Below are 14,988 nucleotides of genomic sequence, written 5' to 3'. Positions count from 1 at the left end.
CTAATAAAGCTTGTCAGCCTTTTGTATGCTTCAAAGCTAACAACAGAGGTTACGTGCCTAAACCAGCTACAGTAGCACAGTCAAAATTATTTTCCATATTTTACAGTCAAGAATTCTCAGTTCACTGAGCATGTTAGTGAAGGGACCCAGCAAGGGCCCCAGCCTCCAGTACTTTTCCTCCATGTTCCATACACTTAGATTTGTTACAAAGTTTCATGAAAGCATGTTTTAACAAGCAAGATATACTGTACCATACTGTATATATGAACAGCTCTTTAAGATAACTAGAATTGTGCAGACCATATAAATAGTCACTATCAGCTACATTTTTGGCTGACTTTCTGCGCACCAAGTACTGCTCACTGGAAGAGTAATCAAGCTGTACCCTTTAGAGTTTTATAGATTGAGGGAGACAAGTAAAAAAATTCTCTCCGGCTCACAGCGTGGCTTCATCTATTCCCCTCCTTTTTCCATGTCAGGAGACACGGCGAAGCACTAGTTGTATAAACAAAACCTTACGCAGTCTAAGTGCTGGAAAGATCAAGTCCCAGCAGTCAGTTTTGAGACTTATGTTATCTTTGTAAGATTCAGTTCAAAACACTTACAATGAACCCGAAAATTTCCACCCCTTAAAGCCTTAAGAATGTAAAGTGTAAGTATTGTGGGGCAGAGACTTTCTCATGATATGTGTTTGTACCAGAATGGCATTCCGATCCTGAGAAAGAAGTGTGGCTTTTCCCATAGTACAAATAAGGAAAAACAGTAATTCTTCTCACACACAAAAAGGATTCTGCTGCAGCTGCATTTGTATTACTCTTCTCCTAAGGCACTCTGCCAACCAGAATTTTTTCCATCTTTGTTTCTACTCCACCCCACCTTTAATAAATATTATCCGAGGCTGATGAGTGCAAGTTATTGATTGATGGTAGAATAAAAGGCAAAGCTATATTCACAAGCACCAAGAGCATTAGAAAACTTTAAATTATAGAAGTAGCCAGTCATGCTGTGGTGGATACAAAATGGCATTTGTGGCTCCTTAATGAAATAGGAATAAAAAGAACCTCAATATTCCAGCTCTATCATAGGTAAATGTGTCTATTAATAAAGTAAATAACTGTCTACACAAATAAAATGTCATCTTGATGTAGGAGATCATTCTTTGCTGAAGAGATACCACTGGAACTCTTTTCTAAGAGATCCTCCAGGAACCTGAGGTTATTCTTCCTGCTAAACACAATGCTGTACTTGTGTTTGAACAAGAAAAAGAGAGGGCTTCATCTAAAATAGCTTGAAAGAAATGGGCTTTGAGACAGATGAAGAGAGAATGTAGAGAGAATGTTGCCTCCTATGCAGATGGTGTACTTTTTTTTTTTTTTTCCTGAGGTAGCAATTAGAAGACAGATTTTTTTACTTAAAATCTGTGTAAGCCTCCTCAGAAAATCACATCATTTGTATTCCTCTTTTCAAAACAATGTTGGCTGTGAAGCTCACATATAATTTTTAAGTGCAGGAACTTCCCTAAACAGATCATATGTAATGCATTCATCACTACGGAATTTCCTACAGGTCAAAAAATAATGCATTATAATTAAAAGACAGTGTGGAAACGCATGAACACAAAAGCTGAAGAGATTTTTGACGAGAGATGTCAAATACTGTTTCAAAGCTCTTAAATAATACAAAAGTTTGAATCTGTTTCTCAAAGAAACTTTAGAAATCAGAAGTTGGTACGACACTGAATGATACATCTACCCATTATTTTTGTTCTTAACATCATTGGGCAGACCAGTTCTGAATGGATGTTTAAATAATCATCTTAGCAATTAAGCCTGAGCAGAGAAAGTGCTAGGGTGAAACAAACCAGTGATCCTGTGCTCTGTTATTCTGCTTCAAAGAAAAATGTGAGAAGCTCTGCAATGTACCATTAAAAAGCTGCATGCCAAAATGGGTGAAAAAAAAATTTAAGCCCAGTCAGCTAGTGAGGGAATTCTGTGGCGTTAGGTATATGTGCTTACTTTTCTTATAAAATGTTACCCTATCTAGTATTACTTTGAATGGCCCCATTGTGCTTAGAAATATCTTATCAAAATCCTGCTAGACAAAGCTAACTATCCTGCTAACCTAGGCTTCACTGGTACCTTAGAAACCATGGGTTCAATTAGTTAATTTAATTTTATTTTTCCCTCAACATTTCTTCTGATCTTGAAATGGGAAGTAAACAAGAATTCCCAATCTTCCTCCTCTTTTTTCTGGTGTTTTCTACACCTCCATCATACCCATTTCTTATACTCCAAAGACTATCAAGATCCTTTTTCATACAGGTGTACCACTCTAGGATTTTAATATTTGATAATGTAACAAGTGTGCAAGTAGATATTCCCACTGCCTGCATGTAATTTAATACCTGTCAGTATGAGAAACAACGTTATTTTCTATTCAGTTCTTACTATCGTGTACCTTTTTGTTTTGGTTTGTTTTGTTTGGATTCTAGCTGGACATGCAGCCAATTTAAGATGCTACAAATACTTCTTTGTTAAGGAATATTATGCTGTGCTTTTCTGAATGAAAAAAAAGCTACCAGACATCCAAAACAAGGACCGACAGAGAAACTGTACTACATTAGACCTAACACCAAGAAGCTCAACCAAAAAAACAGCATCAGAAATATTTTAAGTCAGCTAAACTAGAATTGCTTTCACACATACGCTTCAGACACTTACGTGACCACAGAATGGTCAGTGTGGGAAGGGCCCCCTGGGTCCATCTGACTCAACCCCAGCTCCAGCAGGGCCACCCAGCTGCCCAGGCAGCTTCTGAAGATCTCCCCACCCCTGGGCAATCTGTGCCAGTGCTCCATCACCTTAAGTAAAAAAATGTTTCCTGAGACCCAGATGTTTAAATGTGCATCCAGACCACAAATTAAAGTCAAATCAAGTCTGTAGACAGAAGCAAAATTATTTTGTCTCTCATAATGTATGCCATAAAACTTGCTGTTCAGATTATTGTCTCCATTACCTGTATGCATTCACTAAACAGAATTGCAGAAATTCACACAAAAGTTAAGAGCATCAGCAAAATTTGTTACTCTTTCTCTGCCTGTTCTCAAAAATACCAGAGCATAGCATTCTATTCCTATATTTTCTTATTTCAACATTTCCAAATGGCAAGAAAAGAAGATAAACTGTCCAGTATGCCTGAAAATAAGCAATTCCTTCCTTTGACAGACAAAAGAGAAAAACAAAGGCTAGAAAAAAAGGGCTTTCTCTCCTGGAGAATATCATCTTTCATTCAAGTGCACTGCTTCATTCGCTTTACTTTGCCATGGAAGCAAGACAGATTTTCAGTTTTTTTACACAAATTTCCTGTGGGTCTGTCTATCTGAAGTCCACTACTTGAGCACCGTAAGAAATCTGCTGAGATACCATTCATCTCCTGACCTCTGGAGATATATGCTGCTTGAGATAAGTTCTTTTTACCAAGTTCAGGCTTCAAGAAGTCTCAGGGACTATTATTTAATCTTGTAAAGTATTCTGAAGGCAGTTGTATGAAATAATAATAAATCATACTGCATTTTTCTGTATTCTAACAGACCACCTTTGTTTTCATTGGTGTTTCTGAGGAAAAAAAAAAGCCATGCTCTTAGGATACAGATTTCTCCCACTGATAATACTATAAAAGAATTACCCTACAATACAAAATGAAGCTTGCATACTATTTTCATTGTCGAGATCTTTCTAAATAGAAGAAAATGAATGTGCCTCATGATAAAGTATTTCAGTTTCCAATTGAGAGCATTTGTATTATACTCGTATTAAATGAGATTTGGATTTTTCTGATTGCATTAATATACTCTTGCTGCACACATTCTTACAGAATTCACTTTAAACAACTACAGTACTACTGAGTGGAAATTCTGAATTTCTATTTTATGTGTGAAAGCAGATTTTTAATTATATGTTTGGTTCATATACTTTCATACAGGCCTCTAGTTCCTGAAGAATGCAAAAGAACAGCTCAGTCGGCACAGATACTGACATCTGAATGCTCAAGGCACTGTCGGAATGGGCACTGCACTCCTACAGGAAAATGCTGCTGTAATCAAGGCTGGGAAGGAGAATTCTGCAGAACTGGTTTGTACATAGACCCATAGCAATAACTGAGAAAAGCAATGATACGGCATAATTTGCTTTTAATAATTTGCTAAGAGAATTTTTCAACATATATCACTGACCATTAGTTCTAAGACAACATAAAAGAGATACTGATCTCTTGAGGTATTGGAGAAGAGAAAGTTTTAATGTCAGTGCAACAGTTAAAACACCGAATACAATGTGAACCACTACAGAATGCAACTAAGAATGGAAGTATGACAGATAACAGCATTCTTAGTTTTTCACCAATACTGTAAAAATGAAAGAAAATCCAGCCAATACATATTCAGCTTGGACATTCAGCTCCCACCTTCAATTTTATCTTGTGTATGTCAAATAGGAGTAACTGGTCAGGAAAGACTGTAATATTAGGCCTGCAGGTCACTATTGCATATTTTGCACTTAGTGAATTTAATACAACTAATTTGGTTTTGGAACATACTTATTTTTCATTCTACAGAATAAAACAACTCCAGTTTGTCAAAAAGAATTCTATGCACAAGTCATCATGAAGCAGCTAATAATCAGGAAATAACTGTAATCCACAACAAATAACTTTGGACCTGTCTTTTTGCTCTAGCTTATCTTTGAAAAGTCACTTCAAAAAGTGACTGCATTCAAACTTCATATTGAGTATGCCACCAGGAGGGCAAGATGAATGAACAAGTGACACTGAGTACTGTGGTTGTGCCATCGGTGTCCCACAGAGACTGTGGTTACTGCTGCTGAGCTACGTAACTCCAGCCTATACAGATTTTACAGAGAAAGTGTGGGTACCAGAAGCTACTATTATTCAATCAGTACAGTCTTCCGACTCACATTTGCTCAGGGAACTTGATTAGATGTCTATATGCGGAGGTGAAATGAAAGACGAAAAGAATTGTAGGGTAGGACAAAGCAAAGATCACACAATGGACTACAGTATACTTCAGGTTGGAAGGGCACTCAGAAGGACCCTGCTAGGGTCAACATACAATTCTTACAGATTAGAGCGTAAATTTCAGCAGCTTCAGAGATTTTATGATGAGCAAGAATAGCTTAGTTTGGATAGAAAGATTTAGTACTTGCTAGTTCAGACACGGTCGGGTGCTATTATGTCTCCACAACTTCAGGATTTCTTTGGCTTGCCCCTAAGAAATGGGTTGATGTAGACCACCACTGTCTAAGTGGTATGTATTTTATATGTCTTGTTTTCAAATTATATCATGTTGGAGCCTAAAATCTTTTGAGATGAGTCTCCAATACGCTCCAAAATGAATGCAAGAATTGGTCATTTTCAAAAATCTGCCATTTGAGTTTCTCAGTCTATCCTGGGTTATAGTCTCTCAGTCACACAAAAATACTGCCCACCCCTTATATTCTACAACTTTAAAAAATATAGTTTCAAAGCATCTGATGTTTCATCCTATTTTGTTTTTAATTTATGTGCTTTACCGTTACTAGACTAGAAAAGTTGTTCTTAATGAATATGCATTCTATCTTCATGCTGTGTGATACTTGAAAGAAATAAGAAAATTGTTCTTTCTTTTTACCCACAGCAAAGTGCGACCCAGCGTGTCGACATGGAGGTGTCTGTGTAAGGCCTAATAAATGCTTATGTAAAAAAGGCTATCTTGGTCCCCAGTGTGAACAAGTGGATAGAAACATCCGAAGAGTTACAAGGGCAGGTATTCTTGATCAGATCCTAGACATGACATCCTACTTGCTGGATCTAACCAGCTATATTGTATAGTTTTGGGGACTGTTTGGAAACTACACTTTCAACGGGCATTTGTTTTGAATCCTATCATTTTTTAAAGACTGTTATCCTGCAACAAATACCAGTGATTTGATTTACTTTATTAATTTAAATATAATATTCAGAAATGTGCAGATAAATTCATTGTATATGTGTTAATATCTGTGTACATCTTTGTAGATGTACGGATACCCAACACATATATGGGCAAGCGGTATCACAAATACGGTTTTACAGCTAGTGGAATTTTTTTATATGTATTTCTTCATGAGAAATAGTTTACAAAGCAATTCCACTGCAAAACACATTTTCATTTAAGGACTTCCCGATGTCATAATGGATTCACTGACATCCCAGAAACCTTGTGTCTGCAACTGGCTAATTATTGCAATAAGAGAGCAGTTTTGAACCATCACCATATAAACTGCTGGACTTAATGAAATCCAGTTGTAACAGTTTTTAAGGTTATGAGACGTTATGAGACTATTTCAGAACTGCTTTATGCATTCCTATCTAGGCAATTCATTGTAAGACTGTAATCTTCACCTTCATCAATGTAACTCTATTACAGACTGTTACGTATTTCCTTATCTAGCATAGATGCAAAAATCTGGTTATCGCAGCTTGATATCAAGATTGTTTCATGTGTTTAATAATTAAATTATACTCACATATTTCAAAACCAGTCATCCTAGAAGGTCTGCTTTCTATCATGTATTTTATTTAACAATGGGCACTGGGTTCATCTTACATATTTATATTATTTTATTTTATTTTTATAATATAGACATCACTTAGATGAGACAGCTTTACTGTGTCCTGTGTAATACTAATGTTACATTTTTCACCAGTTTGATTGGAGAGATGGGGAAAGAGCAAACACTTTAATGTATTGTGGCTCTGTATCCTTGTGTCAACTTGTATTCATTTACAATGGATGAAAAAAAAAAAAAAAACCAACACCAACCAAACAATAAAATTCCAGCATATATTAAAAGTGTTCATAAAATGATTATCACTATAACAGGACAGGCTAGATTATACGCAACTAGACTGCTACAGATTTCACACTGAATGGAACTTCACTGGATGAAAGCTCACATTAGCAGTTGTTGGCTGTGTAAGATGTCACTTGTATAAAACGTATAACAATTATTGCCAAATATGGTTTTAAATGTAAATGTTTCTTGAAGAGCTAACATAAAATTGATTTTTTGTAAATGTATCAATAAATATGGTGTACATGCTATATAGTCAGGTTTTTGAAAGTATTAATATTTTAATCAGATATGCCTTCCGAATTGGTGCCCTCTCCATCTCTGGAAAGTTATCGGCAGTTTCTTTGTTCATTGTTTGCTGGCTATTAGATTTCCTTTGCACTATCTGGCTTTTATAAAATCTTGCACATATAAAGAATAGCATGGCCACCACCATGCACACACTAATGGTTCCTATAAGCAGCTACTTATGTCGACAGTTTACAACACTTTAGGCAATAACATCTAGCTTATTGTAACTATATTACTCTCCAGTAGCAAAATTCTCTTTGCAGGGCAGTGACATGTAACAACTTTTCCTTTATGGAACGTTGTCAGTTTTGATTTAATAAACAGTAAATTTTTAAGCACATAAAAAATGTTATTTGCATTTATCTCAATAAGTATTCTAGCTAAGAGGAACAGAAAATTACACTTGCCTTCCATATATGTTTGCTTGAGTTTCAAGTGACCTCATGCCAAATGGAAATTGGTTGAGAAATCTTGGTTAAGTGCTTAGAGAACAATAGTCTGCATTAAAAAGTGCATGCATAATTTTGCACAATGTAGATTCAACTGACAGTCCATTGAAAGACATCTCAGGATTAAATGAGCATGAAGACCGAATTGCCCTCTCACCCCAAAAAGGGTGGTCCCTTATAGTTACACTAACACTTCATTGGCTAAGCAGTGTGACCAATCTGAAAATGAACCCTGCAGTAGCATCTGTAGGTTAATAGCAGCTCTTTGTCTCCACTGCTTTCTGCCTTTAGTCTTTTTCCTGAATTCCATCACAAAAAGTTTTACAATTAAAAATGTCCTGACAACCATTTTTGTAAATTGACCTTACCATCTAATCTTTCCTTATTCAATGTGGGTGACAAAAATGTGAACTTCTCATGAATGAGCCAGCTGTCTAAATCTGTCAGATAGTGCAGTTTTATTGCACTCTTCATAATCGGTAAAGCCAGAAAGTCGCTGAAATATTTTAGCAACTTTTAAGTATCTGACAGAGACAACATCTTTAACACTGTATTTAATGAGTATATTACAAAATAAACTTTAATTCATGATATTCTTAATAGCCAGCTGGGGAGATGTGATAGTTTGATTCTCTGTTTAAATTCTATACACTTAAAAAAACCCCACAAACTCCACAGATGGTACCTAAATTGAAGATCCCCAGTAATGTATATGCCACAGTCACGCACACACATGGCCATTATATGCCATAACTGTGAAGAGAAGGGTTAACAAAGGAAATACAGTCTTCATCTTAATAATAAAGACAATTTAGTCTACTAGTGGAATCAGAAAATTAAACACTATTAAAGATTAAGAATTAAATCCAGGTCTCATTCAAACCAATGGAAAAACAAAACAAAACCCCAAACACTCCTATCAGCAGTGCTGAAGCCAGAAAACCACTTTTAAAATTGAAACAAATACTTAAGTTTATTAAAATAAAATTTAAAAAAGTCTGAGTCAAAACTTCAAAACTAAAAAGGAATCTATGGGAAGATTAGGAGGAAAAGAGAAATCATTTGTGAAAGGTGTTTTGCTTCAGTTTTAAATCATTTTTGGTATCACATAAAAGCAGGCATCTGCGTTAAGCCCACATAGATATGTAGGAAGTCCCAGAGGAAGAGAAATATTCTCAAAAAAAGACACAAAAAATCCCAACTGCTTATTTATCAAAAGAAATTATACTATTAAAAACAGCAAGCAAAGCCTAGGCCTAGCCACCCAAGATGCTAATATAAAAAGGGCAACTGCAGTAATTGCCTGAGAATTGGCATACAAGAAAAAAAAAAAAGGGGGTTGTAGAAAGCCTGCTGCCAGCCAGGTCATTCCACAGCCATTCTCACACAATCTCTGCAAGTGTCCAAGAATAAAACTGAGCTTATAAATGAAACTAGATAAATGAGGCAATTAGATAAGGGCCTCCAGAAAGGATTTTATGTATGTGTTCAAGTTGTCTCTGTCTCTGTCGCTCCTAATCTTTTATTCCATTCATTTATTCCTTTACTGTGAGATACTGCCCCCTCGGTTCCCAGTACATTGTACATTTGGAGCATTCTTTCAGGCTTTCTATTGTTAAAAGAGAATAAATATACCTGTTGCAAGAAGCCTAATTCTATTCCTGATGTAGTTTTCAGCTCTCATCTTATTATTTTAAGATGGAAAACCTGTTTCTAAGATGCTTCTTATCAGAAAAAAGGTATATTGTTTGAATATTAGAAGTGTCCTTTTTCCATAGATAAGTATTCAGACAAAAAGAAAAAAGATGTTATGTTAAATTAGCTCCAAATTGTTTTACTCCCATTTCAGGAAAAAACAAAACAAAACAAAGCAAAAAAACCATTAAGCTCACTTTTCTGATGCCTCCAGTAAGACATATTAACTCAAATCTTTCACCTGAAGAAAATAAATTTCTTCCATTAACAGTCCAGGACACAGATGCAGATCCACTGTGCCTTTAAATCCTAAGAATTTATTCCATTTCATGCATCTGAATTCTAAATTAGGCATAAATAAAAATATAAATCCTATATTGGCAACCATGACAACTCTTTTTTTTTTTTTTTTTTTTTTTATCTCCTTTCATTCACTTCTCTGTGTTTTGGCTTTGCACTCATTCCTCTCTAGAACCATAGCAAGCACCAATAATCCCAGGTTGCTGTAGGTGTTGCTTCCTTTCTTTCAAACTGTATAATAATGGATGCATCAAAGAGTTGGACCAGTAGACTGAGATCTTTATCTTTCAATCACTCCACAGAATTGTCATCTTATAGTGACTTCTGATGCTTAGCTGGACTTCTGTATCTTAGCTGGACACTGGTCATTAACCTGTATGTTATATTCAGGAGTAAGAGCCTCCAGCTGCTCAGCCTCAGAGATAGTCAGAAATGGACTGATTTCAATCCAGTAATTAGATACCTCAGTAAAAAGTAGAACAATATTCCTCAGATGAAAATATGTTGCTTTTCATGTACAAATATACAAAACTGAGACTCCAAAAGCACTTCTGCCCAAGAAATCTTTTACAGAAGTAATTTTAAAAAGATGCATTTTACTAACAATTCTGCCAGAAAGGCAACCAACATCTTAAATTGATTCTAATCCAAATTCACAGTAAAGACCCACCAATCTGAGTTTGGGTTACAAAAAGCTGACAAATATTTCCATGGGTAGTTTCAGATAAAAATGTTGTAGAAATACTGAAAAAAAGTAATCATTTCGCTGAAATTTCTCTCTTTTTCCAAGGGGGAGTAATCTAGTGAAATAAAACGTACCATTTAGGGTATAGGTGTAAAACAGCTGAAGCTGTTATCTGAAAGCTCAGTGCAGGATCCCTTCACACTCTGAGGGCCTGACTCACTGTCCAATGATGTCAACTGAAAATCTCCTATTGACTTCAATAATTATAGGATTAAGTCCTTAAAAGATATCCACTTAGCTGGCAGAACTCCACTATAGATGTCATTGCACACATTATCTTTCTGTCTGCATCTGCAGTCATTAAACTCACTAAGGTTTTCCAGAATAGGACTGCAGATTCAGACCTGTCTTTAAGTACAGAACATATCCGACCCTGTTGAGTTTCCTTCTAAATACTGCCAAGAGTTACACAAGCGTTCTGTTATATCTGCCAGACTTTTCATACTTCTTTAAAAATGCTGAGAAGTTAATTCACATTTTTTCTCCTTTGCACATACGTGCTTATGTCAAATATTTAAGCATATGCCACTAAGCAGGAAAATAATTTAAACAATAAGGCAGCAGTCCCATTTGATGAAATGCACGTAAGAAGGCAGAGCCAAAAATTGCCCCCACAGAAAGGACAGCATCCCAATTCACAGACATCAATGGAAAGGTTCCTGCAGCTGTTCTGAGTCCAGTTTTACAGAGGCTCCATTCAATGTATTTAGGCACATTTTCAAACCTTTCTTCGTGTATTAAATGGGAACAGTGTAATATTGCAATCAAAAATATATCCTGATCCAACAACAAAAAAAATTTCCTATCCCTACTAATAACTAAGAATGGTAGGATTGAAAGCAAGGAGGCTGCTCAAAGTACTAAAGAAACAGGTATAAACAAGTGCAGGACTGGACACAAATAGGTATTCTGTAGGCCCATGCCAGGCCAAGGGTTTGTCTGCTTGCCTTTGTATGCATTGACTTCAATCAACAGTGTGCACTAGAAATTTATCACACTGTAAAATACATAACAGACAATAAACAATTTTAGTATAGCAATTAATTCTGCATGAATTTACATTGGACAGACTGACTGATAGGACAGTATTATTAATGCTTAATCTTGGATAAGAGAAATATTTCAATTTTACAGCACTGTATAAATGGTTCAATAGACATATCAACCTTTTTCTTTCAGTTCGCTCCTGAGTTGTTAATAATTGCTAATTAGGCCTACGTATTGGGAAAGGATTATCACGTTACCCCATAACTCAACTGAAACTCTCACAGGCTTCCATGGAAGTTTTTCTTTATGCTGTACAGTTTGATTGAAAAGCCAAGTGATACATCAGCTTACCAGAACTCCAGATGCTGAACACATAATTCTAGTGATCATTTTATGCTATGGGAATTCACAGAAGTTAATGCTTTGTACGACATGTACTTAATGCACTTCTTTACCTATTGTGTACCGTACACACATTGGCTTCCACCATCGAAAGTGTCAGAATTTACTGCTAATATGTTCAGATAGCAAGCTGGCTTGTTGCAGAAGAGTTTTATCTCTGTGATTAAAAAAACCAAAACTTTCTATCTGCTATATATGATCAGTAGGGTCTCACATACCTCATAGTTAAGTTCCTCTTAAAATCTGTGAGATTTTCCCATTTATATTCACTTAGAAATGTAAGAAAAAGTGAAAAAAATATTTCAATGAAAAATTGTTTAAATTCTCAGAAATTTCAGAAAGAAGGTGCCAGCTGAAGTATGTGAATGGATGCAGTGGCTGTGTTCACAAAATTCTCGAGTGGAAAGAAGACATGTGGCTGTTTGTTTTTTTTCTGTGTCTATGTTCAGGATGCATTTTGTTGTAGAAGAAAAAGGTGATTTGCATCACGTCAACTAAATTCCATTTTCTGAATAGAATTTAGAAGAGTCGCTAAAAGAAAAAACACTCTAGGCAGTTTCACAATCAGTGTTGTTCAGAATGGCCTTAATTCCTATCAGGCTACACTGAGACCAGAAACCATCTGGTATTAGGTCACCACATGTATCTTGTAGAGATCACCACTAATACCAGAAGTGGTAATTCTACCCTGTGAATTATCCAGCAATGCTATTAGCTGTTCCCCACAAAACATACTACAGAATGAAAAGTTCAATTCCCTTTGGAGAACAATTAGATTTTAATAGGAGCCAAGCAGGAAAGGAAAAGGAAATAACAAAAATCTGTCACTTAAGAACATAACTGTTGTGATATTCCGCCGTTCAAGTAGCTTTATTTTATAGTAGCCATCAAGTACTGTGTGTACATTTGAAATGTGGGGAAACAGCTTAGAAAATATCATTCAAACTATGTTTATGTTCTATAAACTGTATTATAATACTAAGCATATACAGGCACCAGTCTAGCAGAGCACAGGAGCACACGAGTAATTTTAAGCACAGGAACCTCACAAAGTCATGTGCTTAACATTATTAATATAATTGCTTTCTTGCTTTGAGAACTTACAAGTCGTTGCAAGTCTACCTATGTAGATTACATATGCTACGTGTATTTCTTTTTAGGGAGACAGCATGGCTGAAGTTCAAGGCAAGAGAATTCAGTTGTTTTGTATCACAAATTCTAGATAATCTTAAATAATTGCATCTTTGTGCCAACTTCCATCTGAAAAGTAGTGAAACCAATCCTTGTAAAGCGCTTTGAGCTCTTCAAATGAAAAGTGCTATAGAAGTACAAATTATAATTATATTATTGAACATCATGTATGTATACACACTATTATGTAATATATAATATATGTATAATGCATATAAATTCTAACAAATGTATTTGTGTAATATCTAAGAAATTGAACAGTTGTATCTGGAAGTGATAAATGCATAGAGTTGGATTTATTGTTAATCTGTGGATTTAATGATTTTCTAGACAAAAGGACATTTAAGTGTATAATTGCTTTTCTTAATTTAATATATTTATGTAAATGCATGCATGAAGTTCTGGATAGATAGTTATTCTGTGTCCCTTAAGCTAATAAAATATATTAAACTTTATCCTATAATCTGAAGTACATGTACTGCTTTTTTTTTCTTTTAATATTTTCATTATTACTAAATACATAATTTAAAATTCAGGACAATTTTAATTTGAAATCGGCTCTTTGATCTTTTCAGCAAAAGCAGAATGCCAGCATTTTATATATTCTTTGAAATGTACACTGGTTTTATTTATATAAATTCTACGATGCTTTCATAAAATGTGACTGACACTGCTATTATTCTTGGAATGAGAAGTTTGGACTGAGGTTTCCTGTTTGCTCCTGGATAAATGAGAGCAAAAATTAAGACCTCCCTATTGAAAAGATACCTGTTTCATTACAAGCAATATGTGAATGTACATATAGCTTGAACAAAGGAATTTCCCATACAGGCTTTTCAACTATATATCTTTTGGAAAACTCTTTGGGTAAGCATTCAAGAAACACTGTGGGCGATTCCTTTGTTTTCTTCCTTTAATATCTTCAGAGAAGCATATCGTCTGATAAATGCATTTAAATTCAGATGTACCATTTCCAGTAATTTAAATAAGGGTGATAAAAAATGAATGCAATGTTGAATTCTTACATTTCTCCACTCTCAAGTAGCAGATTCTGTTCCACTGAAGGCAACACCTAAGCATATCAGTGGGAGCAAGTTCACTCCATATATTTGTTGGTATAAAATAACATATAATCATGAAATTTAATTGCAAACTGCACTTGCAAGTTAAGTTTGCCAGGATAAAAACCAGCTTGGACAAGGGGCACCAAAGAACCTAGGTTTTCTTTACACCCTAGGTTCACCTTACTGGTTGTGAAATGCTAAAGTCTTACATGCTTAACTTACATGCAGCGTTTAGTCCATCCCGAGTTCATTTTTCAGATTGATAAACAATACATTACAGAAACCAAGATACTTGTGCTATCTCTAAGATATAAGCCACGACAGTCTTGAAATTTTCATGAAATTGTTTTTCCAGTTTTCAGCTGGTTACACCACTAGTGATATGGGATGGTGGCCAGCCAGCAAACTAAGATCCAAGGAAAATTTGAACTTCACCCAAATTTGAGGATATTTGGAAACTGTATTTTATTTCAGCTTCTCAATGAATAAATATAGCAGCTGCAGTAACGTTCTTTTAAACACATCTTGCATTTAAAGATGAATTTTCTTAATTTGAAGAAAGGCTCAGATCACAAGAACAGCTGAAAGACAGCAAATAAAAGAATGAAGAAACCAACAAAGATTGTTTTGACTTTGCAGTGGGATCTATATATTCATGTAAAAAGTAAAAGAACTCTGTAGGGTTTTCTACATAATTATAATAAATACAGGGCAGAATGTGGTTCTGGTTGACATCATGAGTCATTTAAGTTTGTTCTTGTAATTTATTAAGACATTATGAAAACCCACTGACATATTTATAAGCCTTGGAATTAACAGCTACCTTTCATTTCTTTTACAACATATAACACATGAATTTTACATAAAGAATTATATACACTCAACTGCATATAGCAAGACTGTAATTCTATCTCGAGCTTCTGATGACATCCTAAATCTAAGGGGCCAAATTCTGCTCTGCTGTTAGCTGAATTAAG

The 14,988-nt window shown here is 35.2% G+C and overlaps 2 protein-coding genes across 9 annotated transcripts in view; one reads left to right on the top strand and one right to left on the bottom strand.

Moving 5' to 3' along the window:
• Positions 1 to 5,954, top strand: part of HHIP (hedgehog interacting protein) — a 69,480-nt gene extending 63,526 nt beyond the window's left edge. Inside the window, exons 12-13 of the mRNA XM_090138577.1 lie at positions 3,982 to 4,130; positions 5,690 to 5,954. Coding sequence (XP_089994703.1) covers positions 3,982 to 4,130; positions 5,690 to 5,883 — 343 coding nt within the window. The 3' untranslated portion in view covers positions 5,884 to 5,954. The remainder of the gene's footprint in view (positions 1 to 3,981; positions 4,131 to 5,689) is intronic.
• Positions 1 to 14,988, bottom strand: part of ANAPC10 (anaphase promoting complex subunit 10) — a 156,005-nt gene that overhangs the window by 59,310 nt on the left and 81,707 nt on the right. The gene's annotated exons all lie outside the window — the stretch shown is intronic.

Source organism: Phasianus colchicus, chromosome 4, assembly GCF_987193195.1.
Source record: "Phasianus colchicus chromosome 4, bPhaCol1.hap1.1, whole genome shotgun sequence".
In the NCBI taxonomy this organism is placed as follows: domain Eukaryota; kingdom Metazoa; phylum Chordata; class Aves; order Galliformes; family Phasianidae; genus Phasianus; species Phasianus colchicus.
Note: the sequence above shows the minus strand (reverse complement) of the source record. Positions and strands in the feature narration are given on the sequence as shown.